This window comes from Adelges cooleyi, unplaced genomic scaffold (genome assembly GCF_023614345.1).
Source record: "Adelges cooleyi isolate 19-005CV unplaced genomic scaffold, UGA_ACOO_1.1 ACOO_flye_CR_arks_rails_tigmint_CR_PRNA_249, whole genome shotgun sequence".
Classification (NCBI taxonomy): Eukaryota; Metazoa; Arthropoda; class Insecta; order Hemiptera; family Adelgidae; genus Adelges; species Adelges cooleyi.
Window position 1 is genome coordinate 708,738 of NW_026095914.1, and position 21,430 is coordinate 730,167.

A 21,430-nucleotide genomic window follows, 5' to 3' on the forward strand; every position below is an offset into this window, starting at 1 on the left:
AATAAAATGTCAATTACTTTTAAAACAGCCGAAAATTAACTACAGTTTTAAATAATGTAAAATATCGTTAAATTGTTTACTATAAATAAAAGCGTGGGCCCTATTCAACAAAGTCCAAATTCATTGAGTTAAGTATTATAAAATGTATGTGTCACGCACTAATATTGAACCAAATTTAAATTATGACAAAAACATACAATATAATGCATTATCTGAAATGTTGTCTGATACGTTTATTAGAGACTTTGCTGAATAGGACCCACGCTTTTCTTTTTAGTCAAAAATTTAAAACGTTTAACTTTATATAAAATTGTAGTTAATTTTATCTAGCTGGTTCTTTGGGGAGGGGGGGTAAAAGTTGAAAAAATGTATTTCTTCACAGTTAAAATTTGAAAATAACAAAAAAACCCATACGAGTTATAAAGTTTGGACTTTTGCTGCCTATAATTTTGAGAAAAAGAGTCGGATCAAATTGAAATTCATAGGGAATATTTATTTGGTATGCTCCCACACGGCAATAGTCTCAAATTTTTACTATACCCATTTCTCATATGCAGTGATCAAATATTTAAATTAATAAAATTGAAAGCTAATAACCTTGGATCAAATTAATGGTTGCTGACAAGAATAATTGGCTTTTAACTGGATATATTAAGAATAATTCGTATACATAAATCAAATAAAACAACATTAAATCAATTAAACCTATTATACAACATGCAACAAACATGACTAGATGACTATTAGAGCCTTGTTATTGGCACCATTAAATAGGGTGTTCCTTAACTCGTATCACTTTTCAAGTTGGATATTATAGTTATTTATATTTACTACTATTTATACACCAACTAAATATTGGATTCAAAAAAAATGATATAATATAAAAACTCACTGATTACAAATACTGTAGAGCTGCTGTATTCTCACTTACTTCTACTACTACTACTCACTATAAGGATAATACTTTCTACCTGTGCTGTTTTGTACAGTGCTAGGTTTCGACTGTACTAGAGTTACCCTATTATCCATTGATTCTCATTGAAGCATTTATTTAAAGGTGATTTTATCATTTTCAGTTATAATAATTCTAACTGTTTTTTTATTTTATTTTTTGTATTTTTAAAATTATTGGAATTAGCTCCAAATTTGTATGGAATTTTAACCTTAAGACAAATTACTATTAACTGCTGTTTAGGAGTATTTAGACATTTTTTTTTTAAATATTTGTATATAATTTCATTTTATTTGAAAGGACGGTAGTTTTTTTCTTCTTAACAATTTCAACTTTAAAGTCATTTATTTTAAAACGTTATAGACTGTGAGACCCTTGTACACACAAAAACGATATTTGAATTTTGAAATCGAGATAAACACCCAACAAATTTACATATTTTTGAATTTCTAATAGTTCTTACAGACTTGTGATTTTCCCCTGCCCCTTCAATAAGCTTTGTTGACACTATGACCCCCTCGCCTATCTACTGACTTTTCTAGGTATTTTTTTGTTCTAAAACTTACTCAAATCGCATTTATCTGTGAAGAGAATACAATATTACATGACTATTTAAACATGTTTGTATGTTAACTCATTACCGAGATATGGCGCTTAAAAAAATAAGTCATTTTTTAAATTTCGCTAAAAAATGCAGAATTCCACCATTTTTAGTAATATTATAATTTATTGTTAAAATATTTGGGAGTGCATCATCTCCGTTTTATACTTAAACAATTAATAATAACTGTATTATATAAACTCAAATTGCATTATCGATAAAAATTCTATGATTAAGGTAACCGTGAACATGAACACATATTTAAAGTGAATAAAGTTGTTTATCTGTTTTTCATAAAGTTAACATAAATTGATAGAGCTAAGAAGAATAAAAAGTAAGTAATTTTTTAGTAATACTATAATTTATTGTTAAAATACTTTTCAGTGCCCCCTCTCCGTTTTATACTTGAAGAATTAATAATAACTGTTTTACATAAACTCAAATTCGATAAAAATTCAATGATTATTCATTATCAATCTATAATTTCATCAGTACGGTATGTCGGGTAAGTTAGCCGGTCGCGGTTTTTCATCGTTTTTCACTATCCAACAGTCGCCGGTTTCACCGTGTTTCAGTATTTCGATTAACCCTTTTGCTACACTTTCGGGTCTGAAAAAATTAAGTTTGGTCAATTTTATAATAAAATACAAAGTCATAACTGCATAATATATTTTTAGCTGGCATGCATTATAGTCTTAACCAAATGAATATGTGGTTGGTGATTCCCCCCCAACGCAAGACGATACTATGAGCACTATAAATGGTATTAATTTTTTTTTTTTTTAATTTAAAAAAATAGAACTCGTATCTCATAAAAAATTGTCTTATGAAAAAAATAATTTCAGATTTGAGATCAAGAAAAAAAATCTTGTTGAATTTAAATGTATCCAGTGGCCACACTTGCATCTACCGAGTGGCCACTGAGTGGCCGGCATGTGACCAAAACCAACATATTATGGCATGTGACACATCATTTTGGGTAAGAATTATATTATCAGTTCAATTGTGTCCTTGGAAATATTTTATATTAAAATATGCCGGCCTTTTAGTGTCCACCCTGTGGACGTATGAGTGGCCAGATACCAAAAAATCATGTTACATATCAATTCAAAAAGTTTTTTTTCCCGATTTCAAATCTGAAATTATTTTTTTCGTAAGAAAATTATTTAATGAGACACGAGTTCTATTATAAATTATTATTTTTAGTGAATACTAGAAAATAATGTTATAATAATATGTATAAAACTGAATGTTTTGACTTTCGTTGCTAGTTCAAAATACCCAAATATTAAATATGATCATTTTTCAATTATCATTTTAATATCATACAAAAATCGGGCATGACCTTAGCTTGGCCAATGCTGAATAATTTTCTTAATTATCATTTCAATATAATTGTTTTTTTCAGTTTTTACTACGTGGTTATTATGTAATATTCTTCAAAAAGTAAGGCATGACCTTAGCTGGGCCAATGTTGAAATCATTTTTTAATTATCATTTTAATATCATACAAAAATCGGACATGACCTTAGCTTAGCCAATGCCAACATAATTTTTTAATTATCATTTCAATTAGGAATGACCTTAACTTGGCCGATGTCAAAATAATTTTAGAATTATCATTTCAGAAATTACATAATTACCATTGTTGTTTAGCCAAAAGGACAAAGAGTTTAAGAGTTTTGAATATTATAGTAATAATTATTATTACCATAATTCAGTCTTGAATTTTATTTATTTAGTTATTTTTAGTGACAAACAAATTGTCAAAACTGCACTCCGAGTAATACACTTTTTTTGGATTTAATAGCTTTTGTTAAAATCGGAAAAACCCTAGAGTTTATTCCTTTAATTATATCTGATAAACTAATCCCCACTAGTGAATCAATTTTTTTTATGACATACATGTGAGACAAGTATTTTTAATGCAGGCTGCAGGTTATATTGTCAAATAATTATATGTCATATTATTGTAATATCATTGTTAACTTATTTAATATAACTTAAGCTATTGAGAATTCCAGGTGAAAACACGACATGTTAATTTACCAATTTTTTTTCGTTTATATTTTCAAAAAAGTAGTGAAAAATTAAACATGCTATGTGGCAAAAACATCAACATTTATTTACTTTTTATGAAAATGAACTATTTCTTCGCGTGGGGCGGTAAGATGTATAAACTATAACTAGCATTTATTTTTACACTCCAATATGGATACCAATAGAAAAATCTAATAACAATATATCATGCAAAAATAATAATTATATGAAGTACACATCGTTTTTTAATCCTAACGGGCCAAGAGGCTTTTTGTGTTGTGGTATTATTTGGTACAGTTTGTTTGAAAAGAATCGTAGTTTGTTTGATCAACACTAGGCGTATCTGAATAGTTAGAAGCGGGCGATAACCCATTTTCTTTTTGACTGTGTGGCCATATCGGATCATTGTGTCTTATTCATTAATTAAACAAAAAAAGTAAAATAGTTACGTGCAATAAGAAACTGTGGTGCTTATACCGCAAATGAGTATTAATTAGTTTTAAAAAAAAATCTTGAAAATATTCACTAGAATAAAAGTTATTTCATTTGTCGAATCATTGTGGGACATACTGTATAGTATACATAATCTATGGCTTTACTCTGCAATAAAACTAAAATTATAAGGTGCTAAAATTATGGTTAAGAAATACAAAGAACAACAAAACTTGTATCCCTATTAGGGGAAGGGCGGGGATGGAAAATGGGTATAGTATAAATTTCAGACTATGGCCGTGTGGGAGCATACCAAATAAATATTCCTTATGAATTTCAATTTGATCCGACTATTTTTCTCGAAATTATAGGCAGTAAAATTTCAAACTTTATAACTCGTACGGTTTTTTTTGTTATTTCAAATTTTAACTGTGAAGAAGTAAATTTTTTCAACTTTTATCCCCCCCCCCTCCCCAAAGAACCAACTAGATAAAATTAACTACAATTTTAAATAATGTTAAACTTTTTAAATTTTTGACTAAAAAGAAAAGCGTGGGTTCTATTCAATAAAGTCTCTAATAAATGTATTAGATACTATTTCAGATAATGTATTATATTTTAGTTTTTTTTCGTAATTTAAATTTGGTTTAATATTATTGTGTGACGCATACATTTAATAATTCTTAACTCAATGAATTTGGACTTTGTTGAATAGGGCACACGCTTATTTTTTTAGTCAAACAATTTAAAGATATTTTACATTATTTAAAATTGTAGTTAATTTTCGGTTGTTTTAAATGTAAATTTTAAATAAAATGTGCTACAAATGATTGGTAAATTGTTTTTGTAGTAAAATTAATTTTTTTTAAATATCTATCAAGAATGAAAAAATTATTTGTCGACATATTTAAAAAAAACTTATTTGTAAAAAAATAGTTATTCGAATAAAAAAAAAAAATATTCGAACCATCTAAGAAAGATTAAGTTCTTTATTTTTTATTGTTTCATTGAAAAGTAGTAACAATTTTTTTTATTAATTATAAACGTTCTATTTCTATATTTTTTAACATTAGCCTACGCACCTGTTGTTCCGTTTTTCGCCACTATTGGGAAACAACGAGGTTATTCCGCATTGGTGATGGGAATCACTTTGACCGGTTTGCAGATACCTAGTCTTGTTGTACGACCTACGCTAGGAAGCATCACGGACGCCTACCAATGCCGAAAATTGATGTTTCTCATTGGAGAGGTGCTTTTAGCACTAGCAGTTCTCGGATTGATATTTATACCTGGTGCAACGGCCACAGAAAGTATCGCCGATCATATCGTGTTTAAGACCTTGCTGTACTGGGTGTTCTTTTTATTATTGTTTTTCTTGTGCCTTGGATCTATAATGCGGTCGCTCATGGAGGATACAATCTGTGTCAGTCTACTAGGTATATTCATCATTGATTTGTCGATAAGCATTTTTTCACAAATCATAAAATATGTTTTCATGCTTAGGTAGAATGTAACATTAATCTATTTTGTTTTTTTACAATATTATTCGTTATTAAAACTTTTTTTTTTCTTCTCCAGGAGACAATGTACACAATTACGGACAACAAAGAGTTTGGGGAGCAATTGGTTACGGCATAACTTCTATAGTTTCTGGGGTGGTCGTCGACTGGTTTAGCAAAGGACAAGCTCATAAAGACTTTAGACCCGGATTCGTGATAACATTAATATGCGTAGCCTTCGACATTTACGTTTCAGCTAAAATCAAGGTAAACTATACTTAGAATAAATTTTGGTTTCACCCAATTTGTGCTATCAAACAAATTAATATGGTGAATACCGAAACCTTAAAAATGTTGAGAGGTTGTTAATTATACTATCTGTTATTATTGTAAAGTTATATCATTTTGGTACAGAGGTTTTTGTAATAAAGTACACTTTAAATCTGTATAATTTCAGGTTGAACAAGTTAAAAAAACACAAACTTTTAGTGGCAATATGAAAAGAGTTTTAACTGATTTTAGAGTAATCGTATTTTTAATTGCAACCATTTCGTTCGGTTTCTTGTATACCTTTATTCTGTTTTTTCTTTTCTGGTAAGATACAATATCTCAATAAAAAAAAAATATATATATATCATATGGATAGCATAGTCCTCAGGTGTTTGTTTCTTTTTTCATTTGCAGGAAACATTTTGTATAATATTTATAACGCTATATCATCAGGTGTGTTATATATAATTGCAAGTCCTCTTACAGTGAAAACATGAATCTTTGTGATCCAATATTCGCGCAAAAATAATTGTAATGGGGATTTTTATGTATTTTTTTTTTTGTTCTTAACCTAATACCAAAAAAGAAATGCGCTTATGCAGGGTGAGTATTTTATCGAGAAATACTCAATATATCATAGGAATAAATAAGAAATTATTAAATGTTTTTATAAAATATGATATTAATTTTTCATAATTTGAATTTGTTTACAGTACTCTTCACTTATTTTTTGATAGCTAATTTTCATACATAAAACGTAACGCATACGTTTCATTTTTTTTTTTTAAATTGAGAATAGTGTACTAAAAATTTTGACTGGTAACCATTCAACAAGATAACTAGTTTTGGATAACTATTTTTAATATTATAAGTTTTAAAGTTAGGATGGGAAAAATTGGAATCATATTGTATAAAAACAAAATAAAATAAAATTAATTTCTTATCAACCCTATGAGTAATTGTGTGGTTCACGATAAACTGACCAACAAGTATACATCTGTGCACCGTGTCATCGATATATAGTTTCCAATACATAATTTTGAAAAAAAATAATAATAACCATGAACGATTTTTATTCATCTTGTAAAATTTTAATTAACAATAATAAATTTTTTTTATTTCCGCATTTAGGTACTTTGAAGACATAACCAATTTATATCATTCCGAATATGAACCCTATGTAAAAACAATTCAAGGGCTTTCTCAGACTATTCAATGTTTTTTAGGTGAAGTACCGTTCTATTTTGTTTCTAGTAAGTGATAATTTGTTTGCTTAGGCATGGTAAAAAAATTGCGAATAACATTAATGTTATCTTGTATTTATAAGGTTATATAATCAAAAAGGTGAGTCATATGAATGTGTTTTCATTGACGTTTATGGGTTATGCAATCAGATTTATTCGATTATTGAAAATCCGGTGGTTGCTTTGAGCGTTGAAATACTTCATGGAATCTTTTTTGCACTACCGTACTCTGCCGGAGTCGCGTATGCCGCTAAATTGGCTCCAGTTGGTGCAGAAGGGACGATGCAGGGATTGGTTGGAATGGCCATGAAGGGCATAGGTTTGCAATAGTTGAAGTTTATATTCATCTACATTGATGATTTATTGTTTTGTGTACAATAATATTCGTTTAATTTACAGATATTTTGTATTCTTTTAGGTATTTCGATGGGAAATTTTGTTGGAGGTTATATGATTAAGAATTTAGGAATCATAGATGCTTTTAGAATATTCGGTATAGGTTCGCTTATGGTTTGTATCGTTATATCAATAACGAATCTTATTGTAAACCGGATGTACAAAACCGAAAATAATGTTGTCCAGACTAGTTAAAATCATTCGATAAGGACCTATTGTTGTATGGTCATAATTAAATCACAATGAATAAACTGATAATGTATTTTTGTTTTGTAAATATTGTAAAATATAAGTATTCCTCAAAGGCAATGTTCTTATACATCATACTTAATAATGTAACTGTACTAACAACAATGTGGTCGATAAAAATCTAACTTAATGTTTAAAAACGTTTAATTTTAAGTGTTTAGAACTGAGAATTAGACTGCAAAACATCAAATCTAACTCAAATTTACATTAAAAATAAGAGTAATATACAGCGTGACCACGAAAACACTTAACATTTTCAACAAGGCAAAATAATATAAATTTTTGAAAAAAACAATTTTTTAACTTATGTAATATGTTTGTGGATGTATGCCATTTTTTTTACTGCAATTTTCGAAGAAAAAACAATTATTATTTAACTTGATATTATGTAATAGAATGTTTGCAGGTGTTAGCCATTTTCTTCAAGTAGCAAACATGAGGTCAGGAATGTGAAGGAAGGTGATATTCATGAGTATTCCATGAGGCAATTTTCAATTATTTCGAGGAAGTTCTTCCTCACTCGTTCTAGTGTCTCCCTCGTGATTAGTGCCACCTCTGTACGAATTGCACTTTCAAATCATCCAAAGTAGGGGACCGTAAAATAAATGGTGTACACTTGTGAATCATAATTTTACATAATAACAAGTTAAATAAAATGTTTTTATTCTCGAAAATTGTCGTAAAATAAATGGCATACACCCATAAACATGTCACATAAGTTTTAAAAAAATTTGTTCGAAGAATTAGTATTATTTTAATTTTTTGAAAATATAATGTGTTTTCGTGGTCACCCTGTATATTATGAAGTGACTTTCAAGTGAAAAAACTACTCTTGTAAGCATTTCACTAATAGTGCTAATAAAAAATGTTTTTATGAGTTTATGTTTAATATGACTCGACATAAAATTATGAGTTTAATTAACGTTTATTATATACTTCTTCGAAGATTGCAAGTTGAAAGAAACATTTTCAATAGTACATCTTCAACTTAAACAAAATATATTTAAGAATTATTAATGTACACCTTTTAATTCCTATAACATACCTAAATCTAAAACCATATTACTATTATTTTTTTTTTTTTGGTTTATACACCAATTATGTCTCCAAAATGAAGACACACAGGTAAAAAATATAAACTAATAACTTAATCAGCTCAAATTATTATAGTTTTATGAAATATATTATGGGTCTATATTTAAAACATAAATTAATTTTCAACAACAAATGTAGGAACGGGGAGTAACTTTGTAGATAGAGTGAAGAAAGGGTATGCAAGAACATTTAGATGAAGGGTGGTGAGAATATTGTAATGGAGGAAGCGGAGAAAAATGAACATCACCATAAACCTGAACACTAGCCGGTGGTGGTGAAGACCTAAAAACTTATCAATCTATTGACATGAACGATATGTCTCATGGTTGGGGGTTTGTCGAAAATTAGCGTCATGCTTATGGTAGGATTAGTTTAGATTTGTATAACACAAGTACGGTTTGGTTACATTAAGGTTAAGCCTTACCTGAACTTGAGACATCATGAATTCGATGGCGAAGAGAATAGTAGGGACAGAAATGGTAAACGAGAGAAAGGAACAAGGAAATTGAGAGGAGGAGAAGAATGATGAGAAGATGGAAAGGAAAAGAGAAGAAAGAGGAGAGGATGAAAGTAACCGTGAACATGAACACATATTTAAAGTGAATAAAGTTGTTTATCTGTTTTTTATAAAGTTAACATAAATTGGTAGAGCTAAGAAGAATAAAAAGTAAGTAATTTTTTAGTAATACTATAATTTATTTTTAAAATACTTTAAGTTAGCCGGTCGCGGTTTTTCATCGTTTTCCACTATCCAACAGTCGCCGGTTTCACCGTGTTTCAGTATTTCGATTAACCCTTTTGCTACACTTTCGGGTCTGAAAAAATTAAGTTTGGTCAATTTTATAATAAAATACAAAGTCATAACTGCATAATATATTTTTAGCTGGCATGCATTATAGTCTTAACCAAATGAATATGTGGTTGGTGATTCCCCCCAACGCAAGACGATACGACAGACAGGAGCAACAGCTCTTGGCAAAATATACAGGATGTAAAGTAAAGTTCTACTGAGCTTCAAATGAGGCATTCAGGATGCTCTATGAGCACTATAAATGGTATTAATTTTTTTTTTTTTAATTTAAAAAAATAGAACTCGTATCTCATAAAAAATTGTCTTACGAAAAAAATAATTTCAGATTTGAGATCAAGAAAAAAAATCTTGTTGAATTTAAATGTATCCAGTGGCCACACTTGCATCTACCGAGTGGCCACTGAGTGGCCGGCATGTGACCAAAACCAACATATTATGGCATGTGACACATCATTTTGGGTAAGAATTATATTATCAGTTCAATTGTGTCCTTGGAAATATTTTATATTAAAATATGCCGGCCTTTTAGTGTCCACCCTGTGGACGTATGTGTGGCCAGATACCAAAAAATCATGTTACATATCAATTCAAAAAGTTTTTTTTTCCGATTTTAAATCTGAAATTATTTTTTTCGTAAGAAAATTATTTAATGAGACACGAGTTCTATTTTAAATAATTTTAAAATTTGTAAAAATAAATACGGCTCCTTATTTGCCGCCAGAAAAATAACATGCCGCATCATCACCTTCATGTGCCCACGACTATAGCTGAGATTACAATAATGTTTTTTTACTGCGGACCAAATAACTCAAGTCTAACTAGAATTCAACCCTCTCCTTTAAAAATTGAAAAAACATCCAAAACATTTACATATTTTCAACTTAAAATTACGACACGCTATAACTTTTTTTTAACAGCCCAATTAGTTCAATTTTGTACGGAATATTCTTTAGATAAAATACTACCGATAAATGTTGACAAACCAAAAAAAGACCACAAACCCTTTGTCCTAGAAGAGGTGGACATTTTTAGAAAAGTTTTCGGGTTTTAGGTCTGAAGATTAGTCAGAAAGTAGATCTAGAACCGAGCTATAACATATAATTGATCCTTATATTTGTATTCCTCCCCTTTCCTCTCCTCTGCTCTCTTCCTTCGGTAATGTAGCTTTACTTAATCAAACCTTACCTAACTTTCCGTTGTCGCAATGGCGCTAATTCCAAATAGAACTGAATCCAAATAAATGTTCGCGTCGAGTTACGCCTGATTTTAGTTGCTTACCTTTAGGGGTTAGACTCTACAGAAGTTACTCTGCTGTCTGTTTTCGTACGTCCAGTTCGTGCTGATTGCGGATGCTGATAAGAGACAGCTGACAAAAGAATACTAACTTACGAGATAATATGTGATCAATGGAAGGGAGGTGCGAAGATCGTAGCTAAAGGTAGAGCAGAGGAGGGAAAAAATGACCATGACCACAAAACACTAGCTGATGGTATTAATGGCCAGCATGTCATCAGTATACTTAATATTTTCATACTTAAAATTCACATGCATAATATTTCCTAAGTTCGATCATTGAAAACTAAAACCAAGCAGTTGATCGCGGAAAAGGTGAACTACATGGAAATGGATTTCAAGAGACTCGTTATCTTTAAACAAAACTTAAAACCCCGCGAAGGTAATAACACATAAGATCCACTTGACGGATTTTTTAAGATAAAAACGAAATTCTAATTGCATAACAGTTTATACCTTTGCACCGCTAACGTGGCCTCCATTTGTTTTTCTATTTTACTGAACTCTTTGATCAAGTACACACTGGACCTGTCGCTTTCCATCATTGGCGTCTGCGAGAATCCTGGACACAGCGCCATAACTCTGACGTTTAAATGCTCGAATGATTTCTTGTCCTTTAACATAAAACTCACTTAAAGCGTACAAACATCAACATTATATAATGTGTTTGCAATATATTACGCCGATCGCTCTGGTGAATTCTACGATGGCCCGTTTTGTAGATCTGTATATTGGACATATAAACAAATTTCCCATAAAAGCAGCTATGGACGCAGTCTGCACAACAGTTCCTCCGTTGCCACCGTACGGCCTGCCCATATACTTAATCGCCAACATTGTGCCCCTGACCACACCTCCCTAAGGAAAAAAAAATTCTGAAGAACCTTCTGAAGTCTGTTTATAAAAGTTTCGTGACGCCTTTGATCGCATGTCGTAACACAATGAAAGTGGGTAGGAGATGGGATAGTAATAAGGTGAAATCGATAACTCATGGATGACTGATAAGAGAATATTGATAAAAGAATCAGCTGGCATAGAGTAATAGTTTAGAGGAGCAGTTGCGTTCCCTACATCGCCTGCATACCACATTGGTTCGACAACGGACAAGTGACCCCTCTTTACAGTTTGACTACAAATAAAGAGAAAAAATAAATAAATGTATAAAATATATATTTAGGCAAGCTGCATGATTACAGATCATGAACACGATTTGAGATAATATCACAAAACAAGCAGCAGAGAAACTTTTTAAGAATTACATATGTTCTTATGGTAGAATTTTTTTGTTACACCTACGGGCTAATCAGTGTAGACGGTATAAAGATAAGTATTATTTTTCTCTCAGTTCTGATGACACTTTTCATTTCTTTACCCAAAATGAAATGAATGATATGTCTCATGGTTGGGGGTTTGTCGAAAATTAGCGTCACGCTTATGGTAGGATTAGTTTAGATTTGTATAATACAAGTACGGTTTGGTTACATTAAGGTTAAGCCTTACCTGAACTTGAGACATCATGAGTTTGATGGCGAAGAGAATAGTAGGGACAGAAATGGTAAACGAGAGAAAGGAACAAGGAAATTGAGAGGAGGAGAAGAATGATGAGAAGATGGAAAGGAAAAGAGAAGAAAGAGGAGAGGATGAAAGTAACCGTGAACATGAACACATATTTGAAGCGAATAGAGTTGTTTATCTGTTTTATATAAACTAAATATAAGTTGATAAAGCTAAGAAAAATACTAAGTAAGTCATTTTTTAGTCATATTATAATTTATTGTTAAAATACTTTCCAGTGCACCCTCTCCGTTTTATACTTGAAAATTAATAATAACTGTTTTATATAAATTCAAATTCGATAAAAATTCTATGATTATTCATTATCAATCTATAGTTTCATCAGTACGGTATGTCGAGTAAGTTAGCCGGTCGCGGTTTTTCATCGTTTTCCACTATCCAACAGTCGCCGGTTTCACCGTGTTTTAGTATTTCGATTAACCCTTTTGCTACACTTTCGGGTCTGAAAAAATTACGTTTTGTAAATTTTATAATCAAATACAAAGTTATAACTGCATAATATATTTTTAGCTGGCATGCATTATAGTCGTGGCCAAATCGATGTGTGGTTGCTGATTCCCCCCAACGTGAGGCGATACGACACAAAGGAGCAACAACTGTTGGCGATATATACAGGGTGTAAAGTAAAGTTTTACCGAACATCAAATGAGACATTCAGGATGCTCTATGAGCACAATAAATTATATTCATTGTTTTTTATTTAAAAATTATAAAAAAATAGAACTCGTATCTCATAAAAAAATTGTCTTACGAAAAAAATAATTTCACATTTGAGATCAAGCAAAAAAACTTGTTGAATTGAAATGTAACATGAATTTTTGGTATCTGGCCTCACTTGCGTCCACCGAGTGGCCACTGATTGGCCGGCATGTGACCAAAACCAACATATGGCATGTGACACATCATTTTGGGTAAGAATTATTTTATCAATTCATTTGTGGCCTTAGAATTATTTTATATTAAAACATGCCGGCATTTTAGTGGCCACCTTGTGGACGTACGTGTAGCCGGATACCAAAAAATCATATTACATATCAATTCAAAAAATTTTAATTTCCCGATTTCAAATCTGAAATTAATTTTTTTCGTAAGAAAATTATTTAATGAGGTACAAGTTCTATTTTAAATAATTTTTTAAAATATGTAAAAAAGAAATACGGCTCCTAATTGGCCGCCAGAAAAATAACGTGAAGTCACCAACCGCACCTTTATTTGGCCACGACTACAGCTGTGATACAATGAGGTTTTTTACTGTATGAACGAATAACTCAAGATTAACTACAATTCAACCCTCTCCTTTAAAAATCGAAAACACATCCAAAACATTAACAAATTTTTAATTTAAAATTACGACACGCTATAACTTTTTAGAAGTTAGACTCTACAGAAGTTACTCTGCTGTCTGTTTTCGTACGTCCAGTTCGTGATGATTAAAGATGCTGATAAAAGACAGCTGACAAAAAATACGAACTTACGAGATAATATGTCATCAATGGAAGGAAGGTGCGAAGATCGTAGTTAAGGGTGGTGCAGAGGATGAAAGAAAATGACCATGACCACAAAATACTAGCCGATGGTTTTAATGGCCAGCATGTCGTCAGTATACTTAATATTTTCATACTTAAAATTCACATGCATAATATTTCCTAAGTTCGATCATTGAAAACTAAAACCAAGCAGTTGATCGCGGAAAAGGTGAACTACATGGAAATGGATTTCAAGAGACTCGTTATCTTTAAAAAAAAATAAAAACCCCGCGGAGCTAATAACACTTAAGATCCACTTGACGGATTTTTTTAAATAAAAACGAAATTCTAATTGCATAACAGTTTATACATTTGCACCGGTAACGTGGCCACCATTTCGTTTGCTTTTTTACCGTACTCTTTGATCAAGTACACACTGGACCTGTCGCCTTCGATCATTGGCGTCCTTACGTATCCCGGACACAGCGCCATAATTCTGACGTTTAAATGCTCGAATGATTTCTTGTCCTTTAACATAAAACTCACTTAAAGCGTACATACATCAACATAATATAATGTGTTTGCAATATATTACGCCGATCGCTCTGGTGAATTCTACGATGGCCCGTTTTGTAGATCTGTATATTGGACATATAAACAAATTTCCCATAAAAGCAGCTATGGACGCAGTCTGCACAACAGTTCCTCCGTTGCCATCGTACGGTCTGCCCATATACTTAATCGCCAACATAGTGCCCCTGACCACACCTCCCTAAGGAAAAAAACATTCTGAAGAACATTCTGAAGTCTGTTTATAAAAGTTTCGTGACGCCTTTGATCGCATGACGTAACACAATGAAAGTGGGTAGGAGATGGGATAGTAATAAGGTGAAATCGATAACTCATGGATGACTGTAAGAGAATATTGATAAAAGAATCAGCTGGCAAAGAGTAATAGTATAGAGGAGTCGTTTCGTTCCCTACATCGCCTACATACCACATTGGTTCGACAACGGACAAGTGACCCCTCTTTATATTTTGACTACAAATAAAGAGAAAAAATAAATAAATGCATAAAATATATATATTTTGACAAGCTGCATGATTACAGATCATGAACACGATTTGAGATAATATCACAAAACAACCAACAGAGAAACATTTTAAGAATTACATGAGTTCTTATGGGAGATTATTTTTGTCACACCTACGGGCTAATCAGTGTAGACGGTATAAAGATAAGTATTATTTTTCTCTTAGTTCTGGTGACACTTTTCATTTCTTAACTCAAAATTTGTGAAATCAGTTTCGGCAGCAAAGAAGAAATTTCTGACTACAATACATTTTTCCAGAATTTTAGTAACGAAATTTATGATCTCAATGGCTGTTTTTCTTCTGAATAATAGTCATTCTGTTCTAAAACAATTATTGTTTACCAATAACCGTATTAGAAATGTGTTTCTTCTAAAGTAGCTGCACTGCAAGAAGCAGTCACTTGGCTCCTCTATATTACTCTGGAAGATGAGGCGGGCATGGTATAGGCATAAGTGGAAATTCGGATAACTGATAAGATATATTGGACTAGAGAATCAGCTGATAAGGGACAGAACATTTGCTGACCAAAAGACATGCCCACGATTTAATGTCTGCCGTATAAAGGTTAAGATTGAAACGATTTTTTCAAATATTAAATATAAGTTAAACAAATCATTGGCTTTCAAGCTACCTACATAGTTAACGTTAATTGTGGACTCCCACTTTTCCATCGTTTCGTTATATATTCCCGCATTGTTGACGACTATGTCCAATCTCTTAAAGTGGTCTATACACGACTTGAATGTGTCTGAAAAATAATTACACAACATCATAATCTTTATGACGTTTTAGCTAGGTGGACAGAAATAGCCTATGCTTAGCTTAGCACCAAAGAGTTGGTATTCGATGAACAGAGTTGGACATTTTTTATTCGAGTTCAAAGCTGACTTGAAAAATTGTCATTTTAGTGATTTCATAAAGTTAATTTTTAATCATGATTATTTTAATCTAATAGTAAGCAAAACAACAAATTAGTCATATATTACTAATTTCACTATTGCGTAGAAATAAAATTAGTGGTGATTAAAATATTAACTTTTTTTTACAAATAAGTAAAGTAAGTATGTACTTACAGTGCATACGAATAAAGTTATTCGTGATATAAGAAATAACTTTGGTACAATTTAATAATATTGTTTATTATTTAATTTAAAAAAAAATGCATATTTTATAATAGTTATTTAGAGTTTGCCTAATTTTTCAATAAATATTAGCGTTTAAACCAAAAAACTGTGTAGAATAAATTATTACAATATAATGTTATATTACTTTCAAACACCACATCGCTAGTGACGTCACAATGTAACGCTAAAACTTTATCGTGGCCGTATAACTGTGCAAATTCATTGGAAACGGATTGGCATTGCTTGATGTTTATGTCACAAAGCGCTACCTAAAAAAAGAGATTTTGTTGTGAAGGTTGAAATTGTGTTGTTAATTAAAATCTAATTGCCTAAAATGTTTCAAGGCATCGTTTAGGTTATGGAACCACTCTAAATGTACATTCAGTCTAATTTTAAGTCTGTCTGTGAGGCTTAGAAATACACACACAAAAAGCTACAAAAGGAACAAGTTTCCATCCATTTACATATAATAATATTACTAAAGAATATTTCATATGAACTATGAGATAATTCGACTAAGCTCAAATTGTTTTTTCTTGAAAATAATTTCAGAACGGGGTTTCCTTCTTTTTTAAAAAAAATCAATTGTTTTGTTAGTTTTTAGCCTGAATAGTATAAATCCAAATCCGTAGTAGAAATGAGTGAACTTTTTAAATTTTATTCCTACCACTTTATCTAAAGAAAATCAATTATCACTCAGAAGTTTATGGGTTATATTTGTCAACAACATAAATTTCTCATTTTATGGGCGTGACAAATTTGTTATATCTCTACAATCAGAAGTATATTTGTATTATTTTTATAATATATATATATATATAAATAAATATACATACTTTAACATTATTTTGAAGTAAGTACTTGGTGTAAGCATAACCGATTCCAGACGCTGCACCAGTAACTAAAGCCACTTGATTTATAAATTCCATGGTAGGTTCGATTTAGTTATTTGTAATTAGTTGCGGTTATAATTATTATAACACACAGAATTTGTTTACCACTGACGTTACTGCAACAGGTGAGTAGAGAAATATATATGACTAGGATATCAAAAATTATTATATAAATGTATTTTATTCAAACATTTGCATAGTTCGAAGAATATAATATCATTAGAAAATAATTTTGTGTACTTACGATTTTACTCTACAAAGGACAAGTCCGTTCTGATGTGTTTCTGCAATACTACTAAAATAGTTTCAGAAAAATGTTCTACTTGTAAGGTTCCTTACTTGCTACTTGTAAACAATAACCATATAGCATTTATTCCTCGGGAATTAGAATAAAATTTTAATATACTGTATTGTTAATTATTATGTTTGTGTGTGAACGATTATAATATATTTATATAAATATTTATTCATCATTATAATATGTGTAGGAATATTTTTCACGGTATAATCTTGTGTTATTTACATTGGGAATAAAAATTGTATTATTGTATGATTTTACAAACAGTGCATAATTAATATCTCATATTAAATTTCAACTTATGTCACTATGGTAAACAATTAATAATTGAGTTTTATAAAAATATTAGCTATTGTTACAATCATAAATTGTTCCTAAAGGATACGGTGTCTATCACTGGAAATAAATAAATATTTAATTCGAGGCTAGTTGTTATGTTGCCAAATGCGGGTTCTCGTTGACCTTTTCCTATTTATCTCAAAATGTCTCAAGCCTAAGTGTTTAATATCCAATTTGACACTGGGCACTAGTGTACTAAAGTGTAAATAAAAAACTTTCCATCTGGCATCTGGGTATACAACAAGAAGTCCGTAGAATGGGGGTTAATTTTTTATAAAAAAAAAAGCAATTTATGTTGTGGACAAATATAAAAAAAATTGTTTTTAATTTTGTCTTATTTTTAGATTGATGAAAATTGTAAATTCCCTCAAAGTTAGGGCATCGATGGAACAATTGTTGACGCTAATTTTTTCACGTTGTAACTTAACGATCAAAGTGTCTGTTGTTTCTGCTCTAATCTCTATAGACGTTGAAAACTATCATCCGACTTGGTGCACACTGATCGGTATCTTAGAGCGTTTTTCGTAGGGTTTTTATAACGTTTTTATGAACTCACAATCTTGTTTTTATAAAATAAATACCGAGTGAGTTAATAATATAATTTATACTTGATTCAGCATGATTTTAATACTGATCTAGCAGCAAACGTAGTGGGGACTAAGTAACTTGTTATTATATGAAAAGGGTTAAGTTTGTTTAATTAAATATATTTTTGTTGGTTGAACAATTGTTATTAACAAATTTTTAAAAGTATAACGCATCAGAATTAAAAAAACACTTTTTATGTATTTTTTTTTTTTCAGGTAAACGGTTTTTTTTCTCATACGAATTACCTACCTTTTGAACAAAACCCCTTCATAAATGATTTTCTATAATTATTTTGAAATAATTAATTATTCATACATAATTTGATTTATCTATTATAAATTATTATTTTTAGTGAATACTAGAAAATAATGTACTAATAATATATGTAAAACTGAATGTTTTGACTTTGTTTACTAGTTCAAAATAATCAAATATTAAATATTAAAAATGATCATTTTTCAATTATCATTTTAATATCATACAAAAATCGGGCATGACCTTAGCTTGGCCAATGCTGAATAATTTCTTTAATTATCATTTCAATATAATTATTTTTTTCAGTTTTTACAATGTGTTAATTATGTTTATGCTTAAAAAATTTAGGCATGACCTTAGCTTGGCCGATGCCGAAATAATTTTTGAATTATCATATCAATATCATAATTTTTTTTAGTTTTTACAACGTGGTTATTATGTAATATTCTTCAAAAAGTAAGGCATGACCTTAGCTGGGCCAATGTCGAAATCATTTTTTAATTATCATTTTAATATCATACAAAAATCGGACATGACCTTAACTTAGCCAATGCCGACATAATTTTTTAATTACCATTTCAATATCACAAGTTTTTCAGTTTTTACAACGTGGTAATTATGTGATATTCTTCAAAAAATTAGGAATGACCTTAGCTTGGCCGATGTCGAAATAATTTTAGAATTATCATTTCAGAAATTACTTAATTACCATTGTTGTTTAGCCAAAAGGACTAAGAGTTTAAGAGTTTTGAATATTATAATTATAATAATTATTATTACCATTATTCAGTCTTGAATTTTATTTATTTAGTTATTTTTAGTGACAAACAAAATTGTCAAAACTGCACTCCGAGTAATCAACTTTTTTTGGATTTTATAGCTTTTGTTAAAATCGGAAAAACCCTAGAGTTTATTCCTTTAATTATATCTGATAAACTTATCCACTAGTGAATCAATTTTTTTTATGACATACATGTGAGGCCCATAAGTATTTTTAATGCAGGCTGCAGGTTATATTATCAAATAATTATATGTCATATTATTGTAATATCATTGTTAACTTTATTTAATATATCTTAAGCTATTGAGAATTCCAGGTGAAAACACGACTTGTTATTATACCAATTTTTTTCCCTTATATTTTTTAAAAAAGTAGGGAAAATTAAACATGTTATGTGGCAATAAAATTAACATGGATTTACTTTTTATGAAAATAAACTATTTCTTCGCATGGGGTGGTAAGATATGTAAACTATAACTAGCATTTATTTTTACACTCCAATATGAATACCCACAGAAAAAGCTAATAACAATATATCATGCAAAATCAATAATCATGTGTAGTACACATTTTTTAATAATATGCAACAATAATACGGTAGCATACTGGTTTATCGTTTTTTAATCCTAACTGGCTTAGGGGCTTTTTGTGTTGTGGTATTTATTGGTACAGTTTGTGTGAAAGAATCGTAGTTTGTTTGATCAACAATAGGCGTATCTGAATAGTTAGGAGATAGCCCATTTTATTTTTGACTGTGAGGCTATATCAGATCATTGTATCTTATTCATAAATTAAACAAAAAAATTAAAATAGTTACGTGCAATATGCTTGTAAAGCGAGCATTTATTTTTACACTACCAACAAAAAAAGCTAATGACAATAATATATCATGCAAAAATAATAATTATGTGTAGTACACATTTTTTAATAATATGCAAGAATAATACAGTAGCATACTTATTTATCGTTTTTTAATACTAACGGGCCAAGGGGCTTTTTGTGTTGTGGTATTTACTGGTACAGTTTGTTTGAAAGGAATCGTAGGTTGTTTGATCAACACTAGGCGTATCTGAAAATCAGGAGATAACCCATTTTCTTTTTGACTGTGTGGCCATATCAGATCATTGTATCTTATTCATTAATTAAACAAAAAAAGTAAAATAGTTACGTGCAATAAGAAAATGTGGTGCTTATACAGGGTGATCCAACTAACGTATGACAATCATTTTGATTTGAATGGACAACCGTCACGAAGCGTTACTATTATTTCTTTAGTTATGTTCAATTTATTAAAACTATTAACATTTTTTTAATGTTCTGTGCTCAAATAATTGTTTTGAACAATTTACATTAAACAAGGAGTTTTTGATTTTATTTGCCTACTATTTTAATTCTACAGTAAATATGGAAAATGCTGCCTATTTGACATTTTTTACTAACTTTTTTTTTATAAACAACTTTATATAAAATAATGCAATAAAGTGGACTGTTTAAATGATTAAGCTGTCTTAAGAATGGACGTTTGTAAACAGTGTTATAAGTAACCTACACCGAAATGACCGTTAAGTTTGAAAATCTTGTTAGTTATTATGGAAATCAGAAAATGTATTAATTATCGACTTAATTTAAGTCGGTAGTTCCAAACGGTGATTCGAAGTACATTTACTTTTTTTTCTATTTTCTCTTCCTATTGGCTGCTAGAATAATCTTGATGTTAGTCATATTTTATGTCATACAGGTAAAATATTCAACTATGTAGCACATAGTCATTCTCACATGAAACTTGTGAATACAAACCTCATAATAGTATATCTGATTCTAGAATATTGTATGTCTACGATTTATTACTAGTACGTGTATAACCATCGGTTTTCTAAGTTATTATAAGAGGCACTCACACAAACTATTATAACGAGCGCTCAAACAACCCAAAAAAAAAAAACCAAATTCTAGTGAAATGATGTTTTAAGTTTAAAACGTTTTAAGAGCAGAAATAAAATTACTTTCCAAAGCGAATCACTAGTTGTAATTTTCAAACCAAGTCTACACAAAGCACAGTATAAACCAGCAGAGTAAGAACATATTACAGTGAGGTGCAGTGTTCAATAATTAGCATCAATGCGTTTATTTGAAA

At 30.2% G+C, this 21,430-nt stretch overlaps 2 protein-coding genes across 2 annotated transcripts in view; both read right to left on the reverse strand.

The window, feature by feature from the left end:
* Positions 1–1,900: 1,900 nt before the first annotated feature.
* LOC126837473 (15-hydroxyprostaglandin dehydrogenase [NAD(+)]-like) overlaps positions 1,901–21,430 on the reverse strand; it is a 133,939-nt gene continuing 114,409 nt past the window's right edge. Inside the window, exons 4-6 of the mRNA XM_050571386.1 lie at positions 14,519–14,695; positions 14,294–14,451; positions 1,901–2,162 (exon numbers count right to left, since the gene is read on the reverse strand). Of these exons, the coding sequence (XP_050427343.1) occupies positions 2,042–2,162; positions 14,294–14,451; positions 14,519–14,695 (456 nt within the window). The 3' untranslated portion in view covers positions 1,901–2,041. The remainder of the gene's footprint in view (positions 2,163–14,293; positions 14,452–14,518; positions 14,696–21,430) is intronic.
* Positions 9,395–17,349, reverse strand: LOC126837472 (15-hydroxyprostaglandin dehydrogenase [NAD(+)]-like). The gene is made up of 7 exons (XM_050571384.1): positions 17,280–17,349; positions 16,979–17,151; positions 16,288–16,411; positions 15,654–15,766; positions 11,564–11,740; positions 11,339–11,496; positions 9,395–9,593 (listed from the first exon to the last, which is right to left on the reverse strand). Exons 2-7 carry the CDS (start codon positions 17,069–17,071, stop codon positions 9,467–9,469), a joined length of 792 nt encoding a protein of 263 aa, XP_050427341.1. The 5' UTR covers positions 17,072–17,151; positions 17,280–17,349; the 3' UTR covers positions 9,395–9,466.